A 21,748-nucleotide genomic window follows, 5' to 3' on the forward strand; every position below is an offset into this window, starting at 1 on the left:
GATACGATCAAAATAATTATTGCATGCACAGAGGCATTCAAACAATCATTCTTCCTGTGCTCCATACATGAATGGAGTGGGAAGAAACCCTAATAATTGGTGTGGTGGGATGTACACTCTGCCATGCACCTCACAGTGGTTTGTAGAGTTTAGATGTAGATGTAGACGTAGTTGTGGATGCCTATCAAGAGAAACATGTCAAATTATGCCCATGTAAGGAAGCAGGCACATACTCATCTTATTTTAATTTACATTGCAAATTAGTCAATGTCTGTGCTGGTGCACCTGAATATTGGTCATGCCAAATGATTTTAATTTATGTCAGAAATTAGTGAACATTTGTGCCAATGCACATGAATACAGGGTGTGTCAACTTATGCCCAGAAGGACATGGGGACATACCAAGCATATTTTAATTTAAATTGTAAATTAGAGAACATTTGTGATGATGCACTTGAAGATGGAACTGTTGTCCTTCACCCTGGCTCTGCTTTCCTCAATGTTCTCCCAAAATTCACTTTGCTGTACTTTCAAAAATGTTGAGACATTCAGAAGTTCTCTTCACTGGCTGTGATATGGAACTGTTCATGCCTTGTTCTTTCTCGTCCTCAAAGTAAGCATGCCCACTGACCACCATGGACTTTTCACAACTCCGTAAATGATGAGCAGTTTCACACATGAACAATGCAAATAATTATATAACAAAGACTGTCTCACAGGAGTACACAAAAATTACTGTCAGCACAATTGTTTCCTATTTGATGGAGGGCCTGAATGTAAACACTGCAACAATGAACAATTAAATGGAAATACTTTTCAGAAGTCCAGCAACATAGCACATTTGAGCACATGGTGCATAATAAGGCAAAATCAAATAAACTGAACATGTGATATTAGCACTTTATCAAGTGCATAAAAACATAACAGCAGTGAAAGGCAACAACACAACTAGCATTTTCACTTTTCATCTCATACATATATATTATTATTAGGCGAACTGCAGCAATCTCCATCTGTTATAATTACAACATAACAACTACTGAGAAAGCAACAAAAATCTGCCTGTAAGTAGAGAATGGTTGCATCTTTAAAGTGTGCAAAGGAACGGTTACCTAATTATGGTCTGGCTGCTGTGAATCTTCAAAGCTGACACTCGCCAAAAAATGATCAAAAAAAGCATGCTTTCTCTGAAATACTACCACATATCTCACCTCTTTTGCAACTAAAATGCAACACTCATACATCAAACAAAAGCAGATATTTTCATGATTTCGACAAAGTACAATACATCAATGTCATTCATGCTATGTAACCAGAATCTGAGTTCAAAGTCAGCAGTCAGTCATCATGAAATGTATGATAGGTCTTCTCATACCAAATTTCAATGAATGTTATTGTGCTTCCTCTTAATGCCCATGAGTTGACCAAATATGTGCATCAAAAACTGCATGGCTTATATTAAAACTCCTTTTGACAGTCTGATCTGATACAGATCACAGAAGAGCAGTGATTTGCTATTACCATGTTTCACACAAAAGTTATATATTCATATGTAAAATAGAAACAAAGGCATCTTCTAATTACTGAAGAAATGAAGAAAATAAAGTAGTGGTAAAAAGCCCCCCCCCCCCCCACACGTATTATAAGGATTCTAATTGTTGAGGGTAACTGACTGTACCCAGCATGAACAAACATTTGGTTTGAAAATTGTAGCTCTAGGATCACACTTTGACTCTGGGCACACCATTTTACTAGGTCAAGGTATATTCCAAAATGAGGTTCACAAGCATCTTTCTAGTTACTTCCTTTGCAAATGAGTTACTCCTTCCACGAACCATTGCAATAAATCACTGTCTGATATTTCCCTTCCCCACTGTAATATTCATTAGGTCATTCCATTTTAATTTTCTCCCAACTCTCATGTCGAAATGGTTACGGGATGTTACTCAATCTAATGATTTATCACTAATATTGTACTGATATCATTCAAATGACTTTTCATTTACTAATGGTCATTATTTTGTACTTTGTTATATTTGAAGATAGATACTGGCCATCACATCACCGTTAAACATTTGCAATCTCCCAACATTCCCAATAGTTCTCTACAAAATGACACTAATTGTCCATACACCATTTTAAAGACATTCTAAAACCATTGACTAAATCATTAAACAAATACATTAGATTCACTGAAATACAATGAATGGAATGATCTGGATAAAAAATTGGTAAAGCCATGGCAGAAATAAAAATTAGTCACAAATACTGAAGCTGAAAACACTCAGCTCCATATTTCCTGCTTTTCGTGAGCAACTGCTTTAACCATTGTGCTACTTGAACACTCCTGTAGGCCTGACTGAATCTTTCATTGTCATGGATGTTTCCACCTATGATTTAGGAACAATTCAGCTAGAGATTCCTCTCTGGCATATGAAGGAATAGCATCACTGGGGGTATGGATCTGATGGGGGGTTCCTCAACGTACGTTGCAACATAGGATATTCATTAGTTGAATTAGATTTACTGAAATGAAATGAATTACTGATATGGATGAAACCAAAAAAGATACAATTACATGAAATGATATCAGTGAAAACTGGTAAGCTAAGCAGAACCTCTAATGTAATGAATACATCATGGCATGGAAATTACTGTCTGGTTAATGTGCTTGTTAAGTGCCTGACATTTAAACTATGAGGTGAGTGGTTACCCATAATCCTTCCATTATTTATATTTGATCATGGACACAGAATTGTAATAGATTACAGAGAAATAAGCCTTCCAAACATAAGTAACTGATGCATAGAGCCTCTAATCATTGCAGATTACAATCTTTCCAGGGTGTATAGACGGATAAGGAAAAAAAAAGTGTGATTTTTCCCAAATTCCCTGGATAAAAATACACTTTTTTCTGGTTGAAAATTTGCTTTTACCTGGACAAAAATACATTATACGCCAGATGAAAGTACCTTTTTTATGTTGAGTGACAACATACTTTCCCACATAACTGTAAAACTCATCAGTGCTTTGAATGGTAAAGATTTTATACTTCGGCACAGAACTTCCTGGCACTTTAGGAAACAAAACCCAGCAATAAACAAAGGGTTTGAGAACAATCTTTGATGTGTGGCAACACGTAAACTGCATACTCTTCTATTACGAAAGTATAAATATGAATGCCACACAACAGCACAGTACCTTCCAAAGCACTGAAATCAAGACTGCAATGTGCTTTTGTCAGCTAATCATAGCTCATCTCATGTGATCTCACCAGCCAATGACAGCAAATATTCATAGCATAGGATGTGATGTAGTAAGACAAGCAACATTAATGTTAAGTAGCAAGAACACACAAACAGGAAAAGTTAATGGTTTCAATTAATATACAGACAGCTTAGCTCTAATAAAAGACAAGCTTTCACACAATACAGGTCATCAAATTCTTTTTCTGTTTTTTTTTTTTTTCCAAGGGTCTGGTTAAGCAGGACTCTAAGAGTACAGCTGAAATTGCAGCAGCTGAACATTTCTGACAAGTATGAATATAAATTTCGCTGCTGTGCAACGAACATTTCGTGGGTTGCGTGGCTGAATAAATGTTCTGTTGAGCACTTTGAATTTTCCATTTAAAAGCCATTTACATGTGAAATTGCTCAATAATTAGCCTCACCCTTGTTTTGAAGGATAATTATACTTCCTGCCGTTATTAATGCATAATTTGTAATCTACAAAAGAACTAAAACAAATATGAAAAACTAACCTTGAGGCTTGGTCTTTTTTAGCATGTGTTACCCTTTCAGACATATTAATTTTTGACCAAATAAATTACTCCTTTAAGACATATCAAACACAAATGTGCCAGTAAAATTCTAAATAATGACTTAAATGGCTGGTCTTCTGGGACTGAGATTTTTCCGAGTGGCTGGTCCTCCAAGTGTTAAGTACTGAATGAGGGTCAAAAACTTCAATTTAAGAAATTCATCACACATTGTCACACACAAGATAATTCATCTTGCATAAAAGGAAATTTACTTTGAAAGTAATGCTTCTCAAAACACTATTTACAATATTTTCCCGCAACCTGTGAGAAATGTAAACAGTTGTGACGTCATGTTCACTGAAAGCAGTTCGTTGTTATGAAGTACTGTACAGTTTTCTACCTAGAACATACATATATTTTGATGTCAGTAGATGCTTATGTCTGCAATGTGTTTCGTTGCTTTAAATTGTGCATTTTCTTCGCAAGTTAAGTATTATTTTGGTGTTATTCTCTTGTTTATGTTTTATCCTTGCAGTTAGAGTCTGCAGTAATGGGTTAAAGTAAAATTGTTTGTTACAGTATCAGAGATTACCATTCAAAATTACGAAAATTTAACTGAGAACTAAAACATTGAAAAATTCCCAAAATTCTAAAAAGTGCCTAGGTTTTTCCCACATGAAAAAATTTACATTTTGCCCCCAGATTTCCCAGTTATCCCAGGCTATATAAACCCTGCTTTCCTTCTGGACTCCATATGTAAAGTTTCTGCAGTATGTCGACACCTACAACCCACCTTAAAAAACTCTTTTAAGTAGCCTGGATTCTGCTTTAATGTACACTCATGTCGGAAGTATCAATATGATGGTGCCTCTGAAGGCAAGCGCAAACCGGTAATTAATAGAGTTGCCCAGGAAATGTCCAAATGAATTATGAACTCATTCTTCAGAGAGGCTCCTTTTATGTTTTCCATCCTCGGACACTGTTTTGTAAAATTTCATTGCTATGTCTTCCTTAATAGTCTGTTCAATATTTTCAGCGTGCCATTAAAATTTAGTAACTCACAGTCAATATCCACCTCTTAGGTGTATGGCATGCAGAAAATATTGCATTGGACTGCTAAAGATCCTATGAAAGATATAGCTTTGGTTTTAGGTACAATGATTTTGAGGTATGATGTTTGTACAGTCTTATACGGGGTGGGGCAAATGAAAGTGGCATGGACAAGTGGATACAATTGGACGTAAATGTGAGCATACAGGGTGTATCGTAGTTAATGGCGTAAACACATACAGTTGAAAGTACATGATACTAGAAGCATAAAAGTCTCAGTAAGCACAGGGTTGAGATGCATACCTTAAGAGCAATGAGAAATTTTTCATCTTCGATACTGTGAAACAAATCTCTTCTACTGCATGTTTTTTGCTTTCCATATTTTGGGAAGTGCTAATGTGGACCAAAATAAGAAACAAATGTCCAGCAACCATGTGCTCTAAAACACGTACCTTAAAAGTTACGAGCACTTTATCATTAGAAGAGTTGTGTTTCATAGTAGCAAAGATGAACAAGTAATCATAGCTCTTAAGGAATGCATTTCAGAGCACATGTTTACTGGACTTTTTTTTCTTGTTTAGTTCCATACTACCAGTTCCCAAAATATGGAAAGCAAAGAACCTGCAGTAGAAGAGATTTGTTTCACAGTATCGAAGATGAAAAACTGCTCATAGCTCTTAAGGTATGCATTTTCGACCCTACGTTTACTGAGACTCTTTTGCTTCTAGTATCATATACTTTCAACTCTATGCATTTACGCAATTAAGTATGATACACCCTGTACAACCAAATCCCATGATGCGCTTCCAACAGAATGGGGCAACTGCCCATATAGCTGGCTGAACCTTGAACCACATTTACACAATCTTCATGCCTGACATAGAGTTGTTAGGAGAGATAAGTCCAGTCACAGCTCTACCTGACCACCCAGGTCACCTGAACTGTCAGTGTGAGATTACTTTGTCTTCTTTAAGAACTGCAGCAGAACATTTCAGATGAAACTGCAGCAATTGCAGCATTCCCTATTCGATATGTCTTCTGCAACTTGCTGACCAGGACCCAAAAGTGTCAAGAGATGAATGGTGGTCACTTTTGACATCTGCTGTAGTGAGGTTAGTGTGTTTTTCCTTTCCTCTGCTGTGTTTCTTCGTACCCCAGAACTCTGTTCCCCAGGCCACTTTTATTTGCCCCACCCTGTATAATTTATGAACTCCTCACTGAAAAATTGCTTCATGGCATCATACAATAATTTGATCATCTGCTAACTAAATGGAGAAAGTAAAATTATTTGCAATAATTTCAAACAATGGAAAATCCACGATGGAATAATGACAATATTACGTAAGTATAGATCGCAAACTAAGTCTGGCCTCAGCAGCCAGAGCCAGTGGTCATGTGTGTGTGAGTTGCATTTGTGTCAGAGTATGTGTGTGTGTGTGTGTGTGTGTGTGTGTGTGTGTTTTGTCTCATTCACAAGAAGGCCGTTCAGCCAAAAGCTTACTTGTTTGACAATCTGTTATGCATATCTGTGACTCTTTGTTATGCATATCTGTGACTCAGCATCTCCACTACATGGTGAGTAGCAATCTATCCTTCTATCTATAATTTTCATAAAATTTGCAATAATTTCTGTATTCAAAGTTTAAAAGTTTGAGTTTAATCTTCCATTCTCTAAAGGCATTGTCTAGATATAAATTTAAAATATGTATTGATAATTTTCGTTCTTATTGAACCCTGATGTTGTTGTTTGCTGTAAATAACGGCATTTTCATTCTGTTTTAACCTGGCGGTCTCCATGATTTCTGACAGATTTTTTCATACATGCTGTCAGAAGCATTCAAGTAATACATGAATGGAATTTAAGTCCTTTTATTAAATCCATATCTATTTTCTAAAGAAGTGGTTTATAATAAAAATGCTATCCATACAGTTTTGTTACTTCATTAATATAATCTTTCAAGATTACATGTCCTCTAATATTTCTCGAACGTGAGTTTCCAATAAAACATTGCCTAAGAGAATGGTCCATCAACATCCAGGAGGAGCAAGAAATAACAACAGAGCAATCTGGAGATGAATTCAATGTATCCAAAATGGAAGCTGCAATGTACCATTATGTCTAATGCTTGATTTACAAAGGGTAAGTGAGATTTTTGTCTACATCAACTTCATCAGTCTCCCAATACAAACTGTAGGTGACAAACACTATTTACATCAAAGTGAGCTCTACTCAGTGTCTCAGTAACACAAGGAAAACCAATTTCATGCAGTGCACAATGATTTTTCTGTCTTTTGATTTACTTCCCTATGTATGGCACTAAAGATAACTAATGCTCCTTTACTTTTTCCATATTAAAGCACAGTACTTACCCAGTTCCTGGATTTCTATGTTGCATACTGAAAAACTTATTCATACGCAGTGTTTACAGCCTTTGCAGCAATCCTTTCAAACTTCCTTTGTTAAAGCATCTGATGTAAGAACATAACTCAGATTCTATGTAATTAATGTGTTTTGTTTGAGAGTAAGACTGTCATAGAAATTCTGTCTGAGCAGATGCTATTGATATTTTACAAATCAGGCTACAAGTTTAGATAAAAATATGAATGCCACTATTTTAAAAACATTATATACTTACTGCTTCAAGTACTGTCACAGCCTGACGTAGAGATGCTGGCTGTTGCCCTTCTTCTGGTGGATGGGGTGGACTGAGTGAAATGTACTGTTTAGCCACCTAAATCAGTATTTAAACAATGAACAACAAAGCCAGTAATGTAATTCTAACAAGAACTCATTGTCTTTATATAATCATTAAACATAATATTTTACATATGATGAACAAATGACAACACGTCAAATGTTGAGTACATCATACAAGCTCACAGATCAGGAACCAATATATAACATCTCTCATTACATAAAACCAAATAAAATTACCACTGATTAATTATTATGGATTACATCTCACTCCCAAATGGCCCTCCTAACCTTTATTGACGCTTTCAAACAGCCCAATATTCTACTACTAACACTGAACTACCCCCAGGGTCATTCCACGTCAAGTGGCCTAAGGGTCCCCACTCGACCATCTCCAATTTCGATGAAATTTTTACAGTATGTACATATAGACCTTACATGAAGCACTGCCAAATTACTGCTTCGTAAGTAGTATGATGGGGCCACAGCCACCTTTTTGTAAAGGCTTGTTTCTAGACATTGCAAATGAAATGAATAAATTATCAAATTTGTTTTACCATTGTTCAGGATCCAAGAGACCTGTTGTGCTGAAACTTTGTGATCCTATTGAACTTTTTGGATACAGTAGCTTAGTTGTGGCACAAAAGGTCAAACTATGGTAAATTCATCATAGTGTGCTATCAAAGTGGCTCATAAATCTTGTCGTACCAAATTTTGGCTATACTTTATTGCCTTGTATCTAATGAAAGAGTAACTTTCTGAAGGTAATACCTTGGTTATCTGCAGTCTGCCAGCATGTCATACAGCTCTGCGAGTGTCACCCAGATTGCTCAAATAATAACCGAGTTATGGAAGTTCAAAGTGTGCTAAAAAATTTAATCAGTCAATTTTGGCTCACTTTCAAAAGGTCATATCTCAAAATGGATCACTCAAATTTCATTTTTCTCGGTACCATTGAAAAGAGCTCATCTTGTTTGATCAGAAAAAGTTGTTTTTATTTTGGTGACAGACCAGTTTAGTGTCAACAATGTTTAGTGTCAACAATGTAGTTTGGTAACAAGCTTCAACAGTCAGTCTGAAGCACACTGTTGTGTCGTGAAGAGTATTCAGATGTTGTGTGTGCCTTTTTAAATGATGTAAAGGGTGTTGTCATTACTGGATATACATCTTTTTTCGGTAAGTAAAAATTATTTCAAGGTACGGGGTGACTCTTTAGAGAAGTTTATCTAGAAATGTTTACGGATTGTCATTGTGGAAACAGCAAAACAATTGCAAGCTGTGACTTAGAGCAATGTGAAATCTGGTCAGAAGATATGTCCCAACTTGCAGAAAAAAAATTTTAGCAAAAAAAGCAGAAAAATCACACAGTCAATTTCAAACCTGTCAGAAGATGAAGCATATCCAGAAGTATCCATAGATTCAAGTTTAACTGCTTTTGGGGTCTCCCCTCTAAAATTTCAGAGAGTATCAGAAAGTGAAAGGTTATGGAAAACGAAAAATAAGCGAAGCTCAAGAGGCAATTGCGAATAACATTGCTGCTGCTGGAGGATTTGCCCCAAAAGATCTCCAGACACCTAGTACAAGCAAGACATGTCCTGATTGTGAAGATTATAAGCAGCTGACTAAAAAATTGAAAGAGAAGTTGCAACTGTCAAGGCAGCCTGAAAAACTGCAAATACTGAGATTAGTACCACAAAGCTGGACTATAAAAGAGAGAATGCAAGAATTTGGTGTTTCAGAGAGGATGGTAAAAACAGCTATGAAGTTACAGGCAGAAAATGGTGTGTCAGCTCTGCCAATGAACAAGTGTAGCAAGAAGATTCCAGATGCTGTAAAAGAAAGAGTGATAACACTTTTTCAGAATGAAGAAATTTTCCGAATTTGTCCAGGTAAAAATGATTGTGTATCAATTAGAATAGAAGGAAAGAAAGTTTTGATGCAAAAATACCTTCTTCTGAATAATTTGAAAGAAATGTTTGCTGCATATCGACTTCAGCATTGGCCTGAAATTGGATTTTCCAAATTCTGCGAATTGAGGCCAAAATGATGCATCACTGTGGGTGCTGCAGGAATGCACTCAATTTGTGTTTGCGCTTTACACCACAATGTGAAACTGATGCTTGCAAGCACTCCAATTAAAGAAGATTATAAGAGTCTGATTGCTAAAACAGTGTGTGATTTGGAATCCAAAGACTACATGCTTCATCGCTGTGAAATCTTTCATCGCTGTGAAATCTTTCTGTGAAAAGAACTACTGAAACAGTTTTTAGAAAGTAGTTTTGAAGACAGTGATCCAGATGATACCATTGAGTTCAAACAGTGGGTGCACACTGATAGTGATACATTAGAAACCAAGCAGATGAACGTCACGGATTTTATTGATGATCTGATTTCAAAAATTGACAAACTTTCCACTCATCATTAAGTTGCAGAGCACCAGGGCAAGCACATAAAATGCATAAAAGAAAGCTGTAAGCCAGCTGAACTGATCATACGAGGGTTGTTTTTAAGTAAGGGCCGTTTTTATTTTTAAAAAAGATACAAATACTTTTGTAAAAAAAACTTTTATTTTCTGATTCTACACACTTTTACCTATTTTTCTACATAGTTGCCTTGTTTATTTAAGCACTTGTCATACCGTACAACTAAGTTTTGTTGTGTACTTCAGAAATAACTTGGACATCAGCAGCATCAGCTACTGTATAATAAGCGACAGCCTGAAACATGATGCAATCGCTGTACATGATTTTATAGCAAAATTAACAGAAGATCTAAAGTGTCTCCTTGGAAAAATAAAACACATTTACTACTTCAGTGATGGGTCAGCAGCGCAGTACAAAAACTTCAAAAATTTTCTGAATCCCTGCCACCAACAAAATGACTTAGGAATCTCAGCTGAATGAATTTGCTACAAGCCTTGGAAAATCTCCATGTGATGGAACTGGAGGAACTGTAAAGTGCCTGGCAGCAAGAGCAAGCCTTCAAAGAGCAACTGAGGAACAGATTTTGACACCAACTGATTTGTTTAAATACTGTACAAAGAATATCAGAGGAATCCAATTCATTTTTGTTTCAAAAGAAGAAATTGAAACATTAAAAACTGAGCAGGAAGCAAGGTTCAAAAATGGCTGCACAGCATCAGGAACAAGAGAGAATCACCATTTTGTGCCATTAAATGAAAAGCAAGTTTGTATTAGAAGAGTATCCAATGATACAATTTTCTTTATGGCAAATGTTGACCAAAGTCAAGCAACAGTTTCATTCAGAAATATTACAGCCTTACAACCAGGCCAATACATTGCCTGTATATATGATGGAAAATGGTGGATTGGTAATGTGTCTGAAGTTTCAGAAGAAGAAAATGATGTTTTCATCAGTTTCATGCACCCCAATGGACCTGCACATTCATTCTATTGGCCAGCTACGCAGGATGCTTGTTGGATTCCAAACCAACACATTACTTCTGTCATTTCAGGTCCATCAGCAAGAAGAATGAGCTGACATTATAGCTTCTTAGAATCAACTGTAATTGTTATTAGTAACAAATTACAGCAAATGAATTAATAAGAACTGAAATATTTGGCTTGGGAACCATAAAGAGTATGACTGTTACATGTATTTTTTAATGTAATATAAATGTAAATTTATTTGGTATGACAAGATTTATGGGCCAATTTGATAGCACAATATGACGTATTTGCCATAGTTTGACCTTTTGTTTTTTAGTGTTGGCAGAAGAGCCAACACCATGTTACGAGTGGAGGCCGAAATGCACGCGTTTTAGCTCAAGCAGGCTGGTGTGGGGAAGGAAGAACTATAGTGACGTGAGGTCTGGAACATGACAAGGAATGAGAATTCAGAAAGCGGACATAATAAATTTGATACTTAACTTTAATCCATTAATGATGAACTTCGCTCTTGACGGTACATGATTCACAATATTATCTGTCCAGAATACATTCCTGAAGATAGTAATTATAGTAACTGAATATGGCGCCTTGCTAGGTCGTAGTGAATGACATAGCTGAAGGCTATGCTAAACTGTCATCTCTGCAAATGAGAGCGTATTTAGACAGTGAACCATTGCTAGCAAAGTCGGCTGTACAACTGGGCGAGTGCTAGGGAGTCTCTGTAGACTAGAGCTGCCGTGTGGCGGTGCTCGGTCTGCAATCACTGATAGTGGCGACACGCGGGTCCAACGTATATTAACGGGCCGCGGCCAATTTAAAGGCTACCACCTAGCAAGTCAGTGACACCACGTTTTACAGCTAAGATATTGTACCCAAAAAGTTGAACAGGATCACAAAGTTTCTGCATGACAGGTCTCTTAGATCCTCAGTAATGGTAAATCAAAGTTGATCATTTATTCATTTAAGTCGCAACATCGAGAAATGTAATGTAATGAAAATATAAGTTTATTTGTTCTTAAATGCAAAGTCTCCAAAATTAAAAACAACTTTTTCTGATCAAACAAGGTGAGCTCTTTTCAATGTGCCAAGAAAAATCAAATTTGAGTGATCCCTTTTGAGATATGACCTTTTGAAAGTGAGCCATAACTGAATGATTAAATTTTTTAGCACACTTTGAAATTCGATAACTCAGTTATTATTTGAGCAATCTGGGTGCCACTTGCAGAGCTTTATGACATGCCGGCAGGCTGCAGGTAACTAAAGTACTAGCTTCAGAAAGTTACTCTTTCAGTAGATACAAGTCAATAAAGTACAGCCAAAATTTGGTATGACATGTTTTAAGAGCCACTTTGATAGCATACTATGATGAATTTACCATAGTTTGATATTTTGTACTATAACTAAGCTATTGTAGCCAAAAAGTTGAACAGGATCAGAAAGTTTCAGCACGACAGGTCTCTTAGATCATGAACAATGGTAAAACAAAGTTGATCATTTATTCATTTTAGTTGCAATGTCAAAAATTGAGCCTTTACGAAAAGGTGGCTAGCGGCCCCACCATACTACTTATGAAGCTGCAATTTGGCTGTGCTTCGTGTAAGGTCTATATGTACATACTGTAAAAATTTCATCAAAATTGGAGATGGTCGAGTGGGGAGCTTGTCTAAATTTAGGCCACTTGACATGGAATGACCCCCCATTAAAACAAAATATTGCTATAACACAGTTTTACTACAAGGTGACTTCAAAAGGTAAGTTACACATTATCATGGCAGGCCAAGAAACTTTTATTGAATGCTGCACTACACTTCAAAGTGACACATGTACAGCAGATTATTTTTCAACATAGTCGCCAACTCTCTGTAAACAACAGTCGGAACATTATTCCAATGTTTCAGTTGCTTAAAAATAGAAATCCGCTCCTTTGTCACTGAGCAATTCAAGAACTGCTGTGTGTATAGCCTCAACGTTGGAAGATCTCCTTCCCCCAGTTGTTCTTTCAGCTTGCTAAAAATATGGAAATTGCATAACGCAAGATCTGGACTTCCTAGCATCGCCCACATCTGTGTGGCCTGCTTCAAATTGTTAGCACCATTTAACTATGCCTGGATGCGACTTTGTATTTGGTCTGTATTTCGCCAGAATTTCATGGTAAATTTGTGAGCAGTTTAATATTGTCCCACATTCTTCAAGTTTGGAGCAGATTTCCAGCAGCCATGCCATTTCAGTCACACGGTCACACCATTTCAGTCACAGCTCTGTGATGCACCTGTTATACATACTGCAACAGAATTGGATATGCAGGACACTCAGAACTTGTACACTCTTCTGACAATACACTGTTCTTGTTGCATAAAGATCTTAGTGTGGGACAACATGTGTAACTTACTTCCTCAAGTCCCTATGTATCTGTCCTCATTCCCACAATTTTTCTTTCCATAATTTTTCTTTCAGTGTTTCAGACATTAAATAGTCCAACAATTAATTTGCAATACTGTGTCATCACATTATCGAGATCACATTCCATTATGATATTGATAGCGCATAGCTCATAAGGTACATCACATATTGTCAAATGGAGGAGGTAGAATGGATTATTATCAATAATTATTATCACTACTGTCATAATTGTTTGAGCTATGGGTTATCATATTTCAGAAATAATCATGATTACTTCACCACTGTGAATAAGCAGTGTAATCTATAAGACACTACAACATAGTATGTCATCTTCTCGAAGAATGAGACATCGCAGATATGACTCTTGATTAACAAGTCATGGAATTACGCTGTATATCGTTCTCTACAAGATACAAATGATTGCTTTTTATTCTTTAGACAAAATTTTTAGTGAAGACACACCCACATCACTTCCCAAACATTCCAGTTTGCTGTTCTTGTGCGACTTGTTTGCATTATATCAAACATTTTGTTTACGTACTACAACACACAATACTATTCTTTCTTACTAGATAAATCAAGCTGACTCTTTTAGTGATTTGTTAATTATGTTCTAAAACTAATTTAGGTCCAAACAAGGAAAATCCAGGATGGAATAATGACAATATTACGTAAAGGACAGACTGCTACTCAACTTATAGAGGAGATGGTGAGCCACAGACAGGCACTACAAAAAGACTACTAAACATGTGAGCTTTTGACCAAAGGGCCCTCTTCTAAAGTAGACAACACACCCACACATTCATGCAAGCACAATTAACACACACATGACCACTGTCTCTGGCCATCAAGGCCGGACTGCGAGCAACTGTGCATGATGAGAGAAGCAATCTGGATGGAGGAGGTAAGTAGGAGGCTGGGATGGGGAGGAGGAGAGATAGCAGGTTTGGGTGGGGATGGTGAAATGCTGTTTGTGGGAGCATACAGGGACATGGTGGAGACAGGGTGGGACAGCTAGGGGCATTTTGGAGACTTTACAGGGGGTGGTGGTGGTGGGGGGGGGGGGGGGGGTACAGGAGTGGAAAAGGAGAGGGGGAGGGGGAAAAACGATTGTGGGTGTGCTGGTGGAACAGAAGGCTTTGTAGTGCTGTAGAGGGAGCAGGGAAGGGGATACATGGGTGAACGACAGCACTACAAACTACCTCTCCAGCACTACAAAGACTTCTATTCCACCAATGCACCCACAATCTTTTTTGCTCCTCCTCTACTTCTTTCCTTTTCCAGTCCTCCACATCCACCCTCAACCCCCATCTAACCTCCTGACTGCACATAGCTGCCCTACCCTGTCCCCTGCACATCCCTGTATGCTCCCACAAGCAGCACTTTACCTCCCCCCACCCCTACCCTATCCTCTCCCCCCCCCCCCCCCAGCCTCTTCCTTACCCCCACAAAACAAGATTGCTTCTCCCATCATGTGAAGTTTCTTGCAGCCGGTCTCAATGGGCAGAGACAATGGTTGTATGTGTGAGTTGTGTTTGTGTGAATGTGTGTGTGATGTCTACTTTAGAGGAAGGCCTTTTGTCCGAAAGCTCATATGTTTAGCAGTCTTTTTGTTGTGGCTGTCTGCGACTTCAACATTTCCTCTATATGGTGAGTGGCAATCTATCCTTTTCATAATAACGTCATAATTAGGATCCTTTTTTATCTTTGTATGTAATTATGAATTATTTGTATCAAAATTGATGTTATATAAACTGCAAATATGTAATAAAATACATCTTTTGAATCACCATCCATGTGTTCACATGTGCTAATGAATCTATGGAATGTTTATCTAAAATAAATATAAAAATAAAATAGCACCAACGGCAATGAGGTGTGACAGCATACAAACCTCCAATTTTTCATTGCAGTGTGCAGTGTTGTAACTGTAAATGTGCCAATTGTAAAACGATATATCCTTCTGTGAGATCAAGTTACAGCTTTATTAAAAGAATGGACACGAGCACATCAGTCAATTAGCTTTAAGGAGTCAACACAATGCAGTTATTGACAGAATACGAGCTGGTCTTCTACCAAGACTAAGCAACACATCACATGATAAAAGAGTATTGCAACAGTTAAAAGAACATGAGTAGAACTTTCACATGCTTTCTTTCTCACTCAGTTCTTAGACTGAAACAGTAGTGGTCATGATGAAACTTCCTCAACAGGCATTTTTTTCTATCAGACTTCTCACATTCATCATCATCTTGCAGCTGAAGGGCTCTCCCCCTATCCACTAACCACCTAGCTACTGATTATAAAAATATGACTTGATTGTGAATATAATGCTCCTAATGAATCTCAAACTACATGTAGATGCCAATGCAAAGCTATTTTTACTAACAATGACTTGGAGATTTGAATCACTGTTATATAAACATGGTTCTTACAACATCAAATTTTGATATCACCTCCTCTTTGATATATCCAATGTCAAAAAGTGAGAACAGAGAAGTATCACCATTCATACTACAAAGGAGGTGACTCCAGTTTTTGAAAAAAGAAGATTTGAAATCAAAATTATCTTTATTTCAGAGAGTACTCTAAGATTTTGTCAGTAGATTATGCAATGGCATTTTTGATTCAATTTCTTACAACTACATTTCAGAAACTCAAGTTTCCAGAGATATGTTCACTTATGTAGTTGCCTGTTTTATCAAAATACATTTTACCTCATTTTTCTCATTTAATGGATGTACCAATTTTTCAATTAATTTTGTTGATATACCATCTACAAAATTTCAATTTTCAGCCCCAGGAATCCTTGCAGTGTCTTGTTTTCCCAAAAGTTGACAGAAATATCATACATCTGGAAGTGAGGGTATATTTTTAATGATATATATTGCTAAGTAACTTTACTATAAAATTTTCTTACTGACAGTCAGGGATCTGAAGTAACAAATAACTCAAGTAACAGATGGAACATGCTTAATTACAAAGGGTTGTATACTTGTTGTTACTTTCTCTTTCAGTTTCTTCAATTATACCACGTGCCCTTTTTTTGTCTTTTTTCCACTCTCTCTCCATAGGTCTACGTTTAAATGCGAACATTCACAATCTGCAGCTATCCGTAAACAAATGAACACCTTGTCACTTGATGCAGTCCCCTCCTCTCTTAATATCTTTGCATATGCAACTAATGGAGCTTCACTTAGATAACAAGAGAGGCAAACATATCTCATTTGCAGATAATACATCGTATCTCATTTAACAGTTAAAAAATTTAACCATACCGATTATAGCTACAGTCTATATACCAAGCTTTCAAATAATACCACTGTTAGTAAACTTAACTGATCAAGTCTTTCAAGTCAGGAATTATTCTCAAAATGCATTAATTATAGCACCAAAAGATTTGTGAAAAAAATATACCTGTATTAGGAAATCTGGATCCACAGCTCGCAAGTAAGATGTCCCAAAGGGCATTGTACGTACTGTTCGAAAATGTGTTTCAACCGCTTCATCTAGCTCTTTTATTGCATTTTTAAAATCACCATTGGCTGCAGCTGCTTGAGATGACATGAATAACACTTCTGCAGATGGATGAATTTCATGGAGAAATTCCACCTGAAAAAAGTGCAGGAAGACATGGTTTAGTCGTTAACAGAGACTGGAACTTTGGCAGAGTGCCTTTTTAAAAGTGTTACATCTATCTTCAGTCTGAATGTGAATATGTACAATTTCATCTTTGTGACTGAAACATTGCAGTTTTATGTCTTTTATATAAATGCTGGATTTCCAAAACAAGTGCCTTTTCTTGCTTTTTTATTATTTCTTCTTTCTTTATCAAAAACAGCAATGAGTATTGCCATAAAATGAGGTGACAATAGGAAAGCATTTTAATTTATCACTTGTGTTTACTTGGCATCCTATTTCTTTGATCCTGTTGGATTCAAAAGCAATAATGAGTGCCAGAGCTAAAGACTGGTTTGATTATCGTTATAAATTTCTCTTTATTTCAGTTTTCACTGTGATGCTGTTGTGCAAGCTAGCTAAGAAAATGCAGTGTTCCTTTATGTAGTAAATTGCAAAGTTACAGTAATACTTTCAGATCCGACAAATTGTTTAATGATGGTAAAATACTTCTGTGCTAAATATGTGAGCAGTCAGCGGACTAAGAAAAGAAATATTTCATTTATAAACGTATCAGCAGAACAAACACAAAAACACACTTTTGAAGGTTACTGGGAAGAAGATTTCTTTGCTTCCAACAGCAATTTCAACACTGAGTCAAAAATCACAGTTTGCATTCGATTTATGTGAAGCTTTTATTAAAGCTGAAATCCCTTTGTGGAAACTACAGGATCCTACATTAAGACAGTTTTCAGAGAAGTATGCAGACAAATCTGTGCCATGTTTGTCAACCTTATGAAAATGTTCCTTAAGTGAATGTCACAATGAAGTAATGAAAATCAATAAAGATAAAGTAAAAAATAAGATTGGGATTTCTATCGATGAATCAGCTGATTGTACAGGTTATTTTATTGATAATGTCACTGTTGGGCCATTAGATCCTTTTTTATTACTTTTTAATTATATCAATTGGTGACAACTAATTATACAATACTTGGTATGGTGCCTCAGTTATTAAGGATTTGTTTACAGTTTCAAAACATTTTGGAAATTCAACTCTTTGTAGAAACTATTTGTTGGAAAGATCTAAATCAGAAAATAAAATAATTACATGTGAAGATTAACATTAAGTAGTGCAACTCAAATAACAAGTACCACGGTTTCTGACTCATTGTATTCCATAATGAAGAACATCCAGAGATATGGAAAACATCAAGTTATACATCATCCAAGAGAAGTAGTTTTTTTGAAATAGCATTGATAGTTAACTATCATTATACTGCTATGAACTATTTGTGCTTCCCAGGCTAAATATGACATAGTACAATTAGCAGGACCGCAACTATATTGAAAGAACTTATTATTTCCACAGTTATATCAAATACTTATTTAGCTTCCATTGCCAGCTTAATACTTGCTACATTACACTGGTGTTAATTACACTTTAACAGTTATCAACAACTACAGCAACAGCAACATGTTAACAATAAACATCACATTTTTCATGTAGCAAATAGGAACCTTTAACCCATCTAATCAGACAATTTCTAGAAATATTTATCACGAATTATCTGATCACGTTTTGTTTCACAGTTCCTCCTCCAAGTCTGATGGTCATTTTTTGAAAATTGTTGCATCCACCTACAGAACTCTGCTCTGAATACTAAACATGGAGGCAAAATCTACATGATGCGTCATAAACCTATATAAAAATGTAACGGCCATGATGAAGTAATTGTCTAGGGGATGTTATCTAAAACCACTTACTGTTGCTTTAGTTAATAAAAATAATAAAATTATTATTGACATATTAATCAGATTTCAATAATGTTAGGTTGAATGTAGGTGCAGCAATCTAATTAAAGCTCCACGACTACAAATTAAATTCCATAATACAGTTTTTTTCTCCTTAAGAGGGAATCACATTAGGAGGCTGTTTGACACTGATTTTTTTGGGATTCTTTTGGGTGGGAAGAATTAATTAGAATTTAATCAAATTTCGACATCATTTCATTCATATTTCGAACAGTTTTTGTAAATTTTTTTGAATAATTTCAGCCCAAAATAACAAAGTTATGCTGTGATGTCCACTGAAGGTTGTGAATATAGGTCTCCAATTGCGTGCACTGTAGCCATTCTGATTTTCATCTGAAATCAAAAGGTTTTGATTTTCTATTAATAACGTATTTCCTGAGAATATGAGCCTCAATGCAAGTGAAAATAATGAAAATTAAAAATTTTGTAGCAGGTGTTAGGACAATTTACTTCCATTTTCATGATTTTTCCTCTAATTATGCAAAGAAAAATAACCTTAAAATCTTGATATCATCTCATTAGTTGGTTCATATAACTCGTAATTTTATAAAGAATCACACTATCAATTTTCATTTTCTATACTTTTTGAGTTGACTGCATGCAAATGTGAAAAAAATCATTTAGAGATAAACGCATTTGAAAAATAAATTCTCGGAAACCAGAAATTCAAGGAAGTTAACAACAATGTAAAATGCTTATCGATTAATATGCAATTCCAATAATCCTTCTCCTTCCTCATAGGCTTTGTTTTGCACTTGCAGCAGTGCTTTCCAAGCTTCCCGACCTTCCTTTGATTCCAATGAACTACGTCGATTCTGCCGGCTAACATGCTGGTTATATATTTGTTCAGCATAATTGAAGCTTTGCGTACCTACTACAATTCCTACCTTCTTCATGACCATCAGAAGGGATGAATTTCCTTCATTGAATAAGCCTGTTGCTAAATACAGTGCCAATTCAATGACTTTTAGTCTGGAGTGCCAATGTTTAGGAGTTAATCGTCAAATAGTGGAATTAAAACTTTCATTTGCATTTTGTGTGTGGCAACCTAAACATCTCTCCAGTAGTTCATCCCTTGATAAATCTTCATATATTGGAAGAATTGCCTTCTGTACATAGGGGTGCAATAGAGTAGGGTGTGGTTCATGTTCCATTCAAAGGGCTGTTCGTATCTGCCACTCACACCAGCTGTCTTTTCCCTCTGGGCAATACTCGGGTTGAGGATTTTCATCCGTAGAAATCATATGACAGTATGTTGCCATAATTTATGTGCACTCAATTCTATGCTCATAAAATCTAAACAAATGCGAATTTCGCTTTGAAATTTTGACAGTGTATTCTTTGATAGTTAAGCTAATGATTTAGGCAATAAAAAATTGAATTTTTTGAATCTCCTAATGTGGATTCCCCCCTTACATTCAACTATGAAGCAAGTTGAACAAAAATAGCTCAAGCCGCCAATATGATGGTTAGCAAACACAGTACACAAATAAAATAACTGGAAAACACAGCAACTGTTTACACCTCACGTCAAATCAACACTAACACAATAAAATGCAACTCTCAAATAATGGAAAATTCAGGATGGAATAATAACACTATTATGAAAAGGATAGTTGCTACTCACCATATAGAGGAGATGCTCAGTCGCAGATAGGCTCAACAAAAAGACTGTCAAACAAAGCATTCAGTGACACAGACCTTCATCAGAACAGACAAAACAAACACACACACACACACACACACACACACACACACACACACAAACAAACAAACACAACTCACACATACATGACCACAGTCTCTGGAAGCCAAGGTCAAACTATGAGCAGCAGTACATAATGGAAGAAGCAACTGGGTGGTGGGAGTAAGGAGGAGGCTGGGGTGGCTGTGGCCCCAGCACCAACCCTTGGGGAACACCCCACTGAACAGTGCCCCATTGGGACTGAACATCACTACCACTCTCAATATTGCGGAGAATTACCTTCTGCTTTCTGTTCTTAAAGTAAGAGGCGAACCAACTGTAAGCTACTCCTCTTACTCCATAATGGTCCAACTTCTGCAGTAATATTTTGTGGTCAACACAGTCAAAAGCCTTTGTTAAATCAAAGAAAACACCTAGCATTCGCAAACTTTTATTTAATCTGTCCAAAACCTCACAGAGAAAAGAGAATATAGCATTTTCAGTTGTTAAACCATTTCTAAAACCAAACTGAACATTTGACAGCAAATTATGTGAATTTAAATGCTCCAGTAACCTTGTACACACAACCTTCTCGATAACTTTAGCAAACACCGATGGCATAGAAATAGGTCTAAAATTGTCAACATTATCAATGTCTCCCTTTTTATAAAGTGGCTTCACTACCGAGTACTTTAATCGGTCAGGAAACCGACCACTCCTAAAGGAAAAGTTACAGATATGGCTAAGCACTGGGCTAACATACATAGAACAATACTGCAGTATTCTGCTAGATACCCCGTCATATCCATGAGAGTTCTTGGTCTTTAGTGATTTAATTATTAACTCAATCTCCCTCTTGTCAGTATCATGGAGGAGCATTTCAGGTAACAGTCTCGGAACACTTTTTTCTAAGAGCGCTATATGATTCCCTGTTGGGACTATGTTTCTGTTTAGTTCACCTGCTATACTCAGAAAGTGATTATTAAATACTGTACATATATGTGACTTATCAGTAACACGGACATTCCCACTACGCACTGATTCTATATCCTCGACCTGTCTCTGCAGACCAGCCACTTCCTTTACGACTGACCATATGGTTTTAATTTTATGCTGAGACTTAGCTATTCTATCTGCATACCACATACTTTTTGCCTTCCTAATAACATTTTTAAGCACCTTACAATACTGTTTGTAATGGGCTGCTGCAGTTAGATTTTGACTGTTTCTAACGTTTTGATATAATTGCCACTTTGTTCTACAAGATATTCTTATCCTTCTAGTCAGCCACCCAGGCTGCCTGTTTGTGCTAGTAC

At 36.4% G+C, this 21,748-nt stretch overlaps 1 protein-coding gene across 3 annotated transcripts in view; it reads right to left on the minus strand.

Moving 5' to 3' along the window:
• The window catches only part of LOC126092368 (tetratricopeptide repeat protein 21B-like), a 257,167-nt gene that overhangs the window by 149,159 nt on the left and 86,260 nt on the right, over nt 1-21,748 (minus strand). For all 3 annotated transcript variants that reach the window (XM_049907915.1, XM_049907916.1, XM_049907917.1), the window contains exons 7-8: nt 16,733-16,927; nt 7,447-7,542 (exon numbers count right to left, since the gene is read on the minus strand). In XM_049907915.1, the coding sequence (XP_049763872.1) occupies nt 7,447-7,542; nt 16,733-16,927 (291 nt within the window). The remainder of the gene's footprint in view (nt 1-7,446; nt 7,543-16,732; nt 16,928-21,748) is intronic.

Source organism: Schistocerca cancellata, chromosome 7 (genome assembly GCF_023864275.1).
Source record: "Schistocerca cancellata isolate TAMUIC-IGC-003103 chromosome 7, iqSchCanc2.1, whole genome shotgun sequence".
NCBI lineage: Eukaryota > Metazoa > Arthropoda > Insecta > Orthoptera > Acrididae > Schistocerca > Schistocerca cancellata.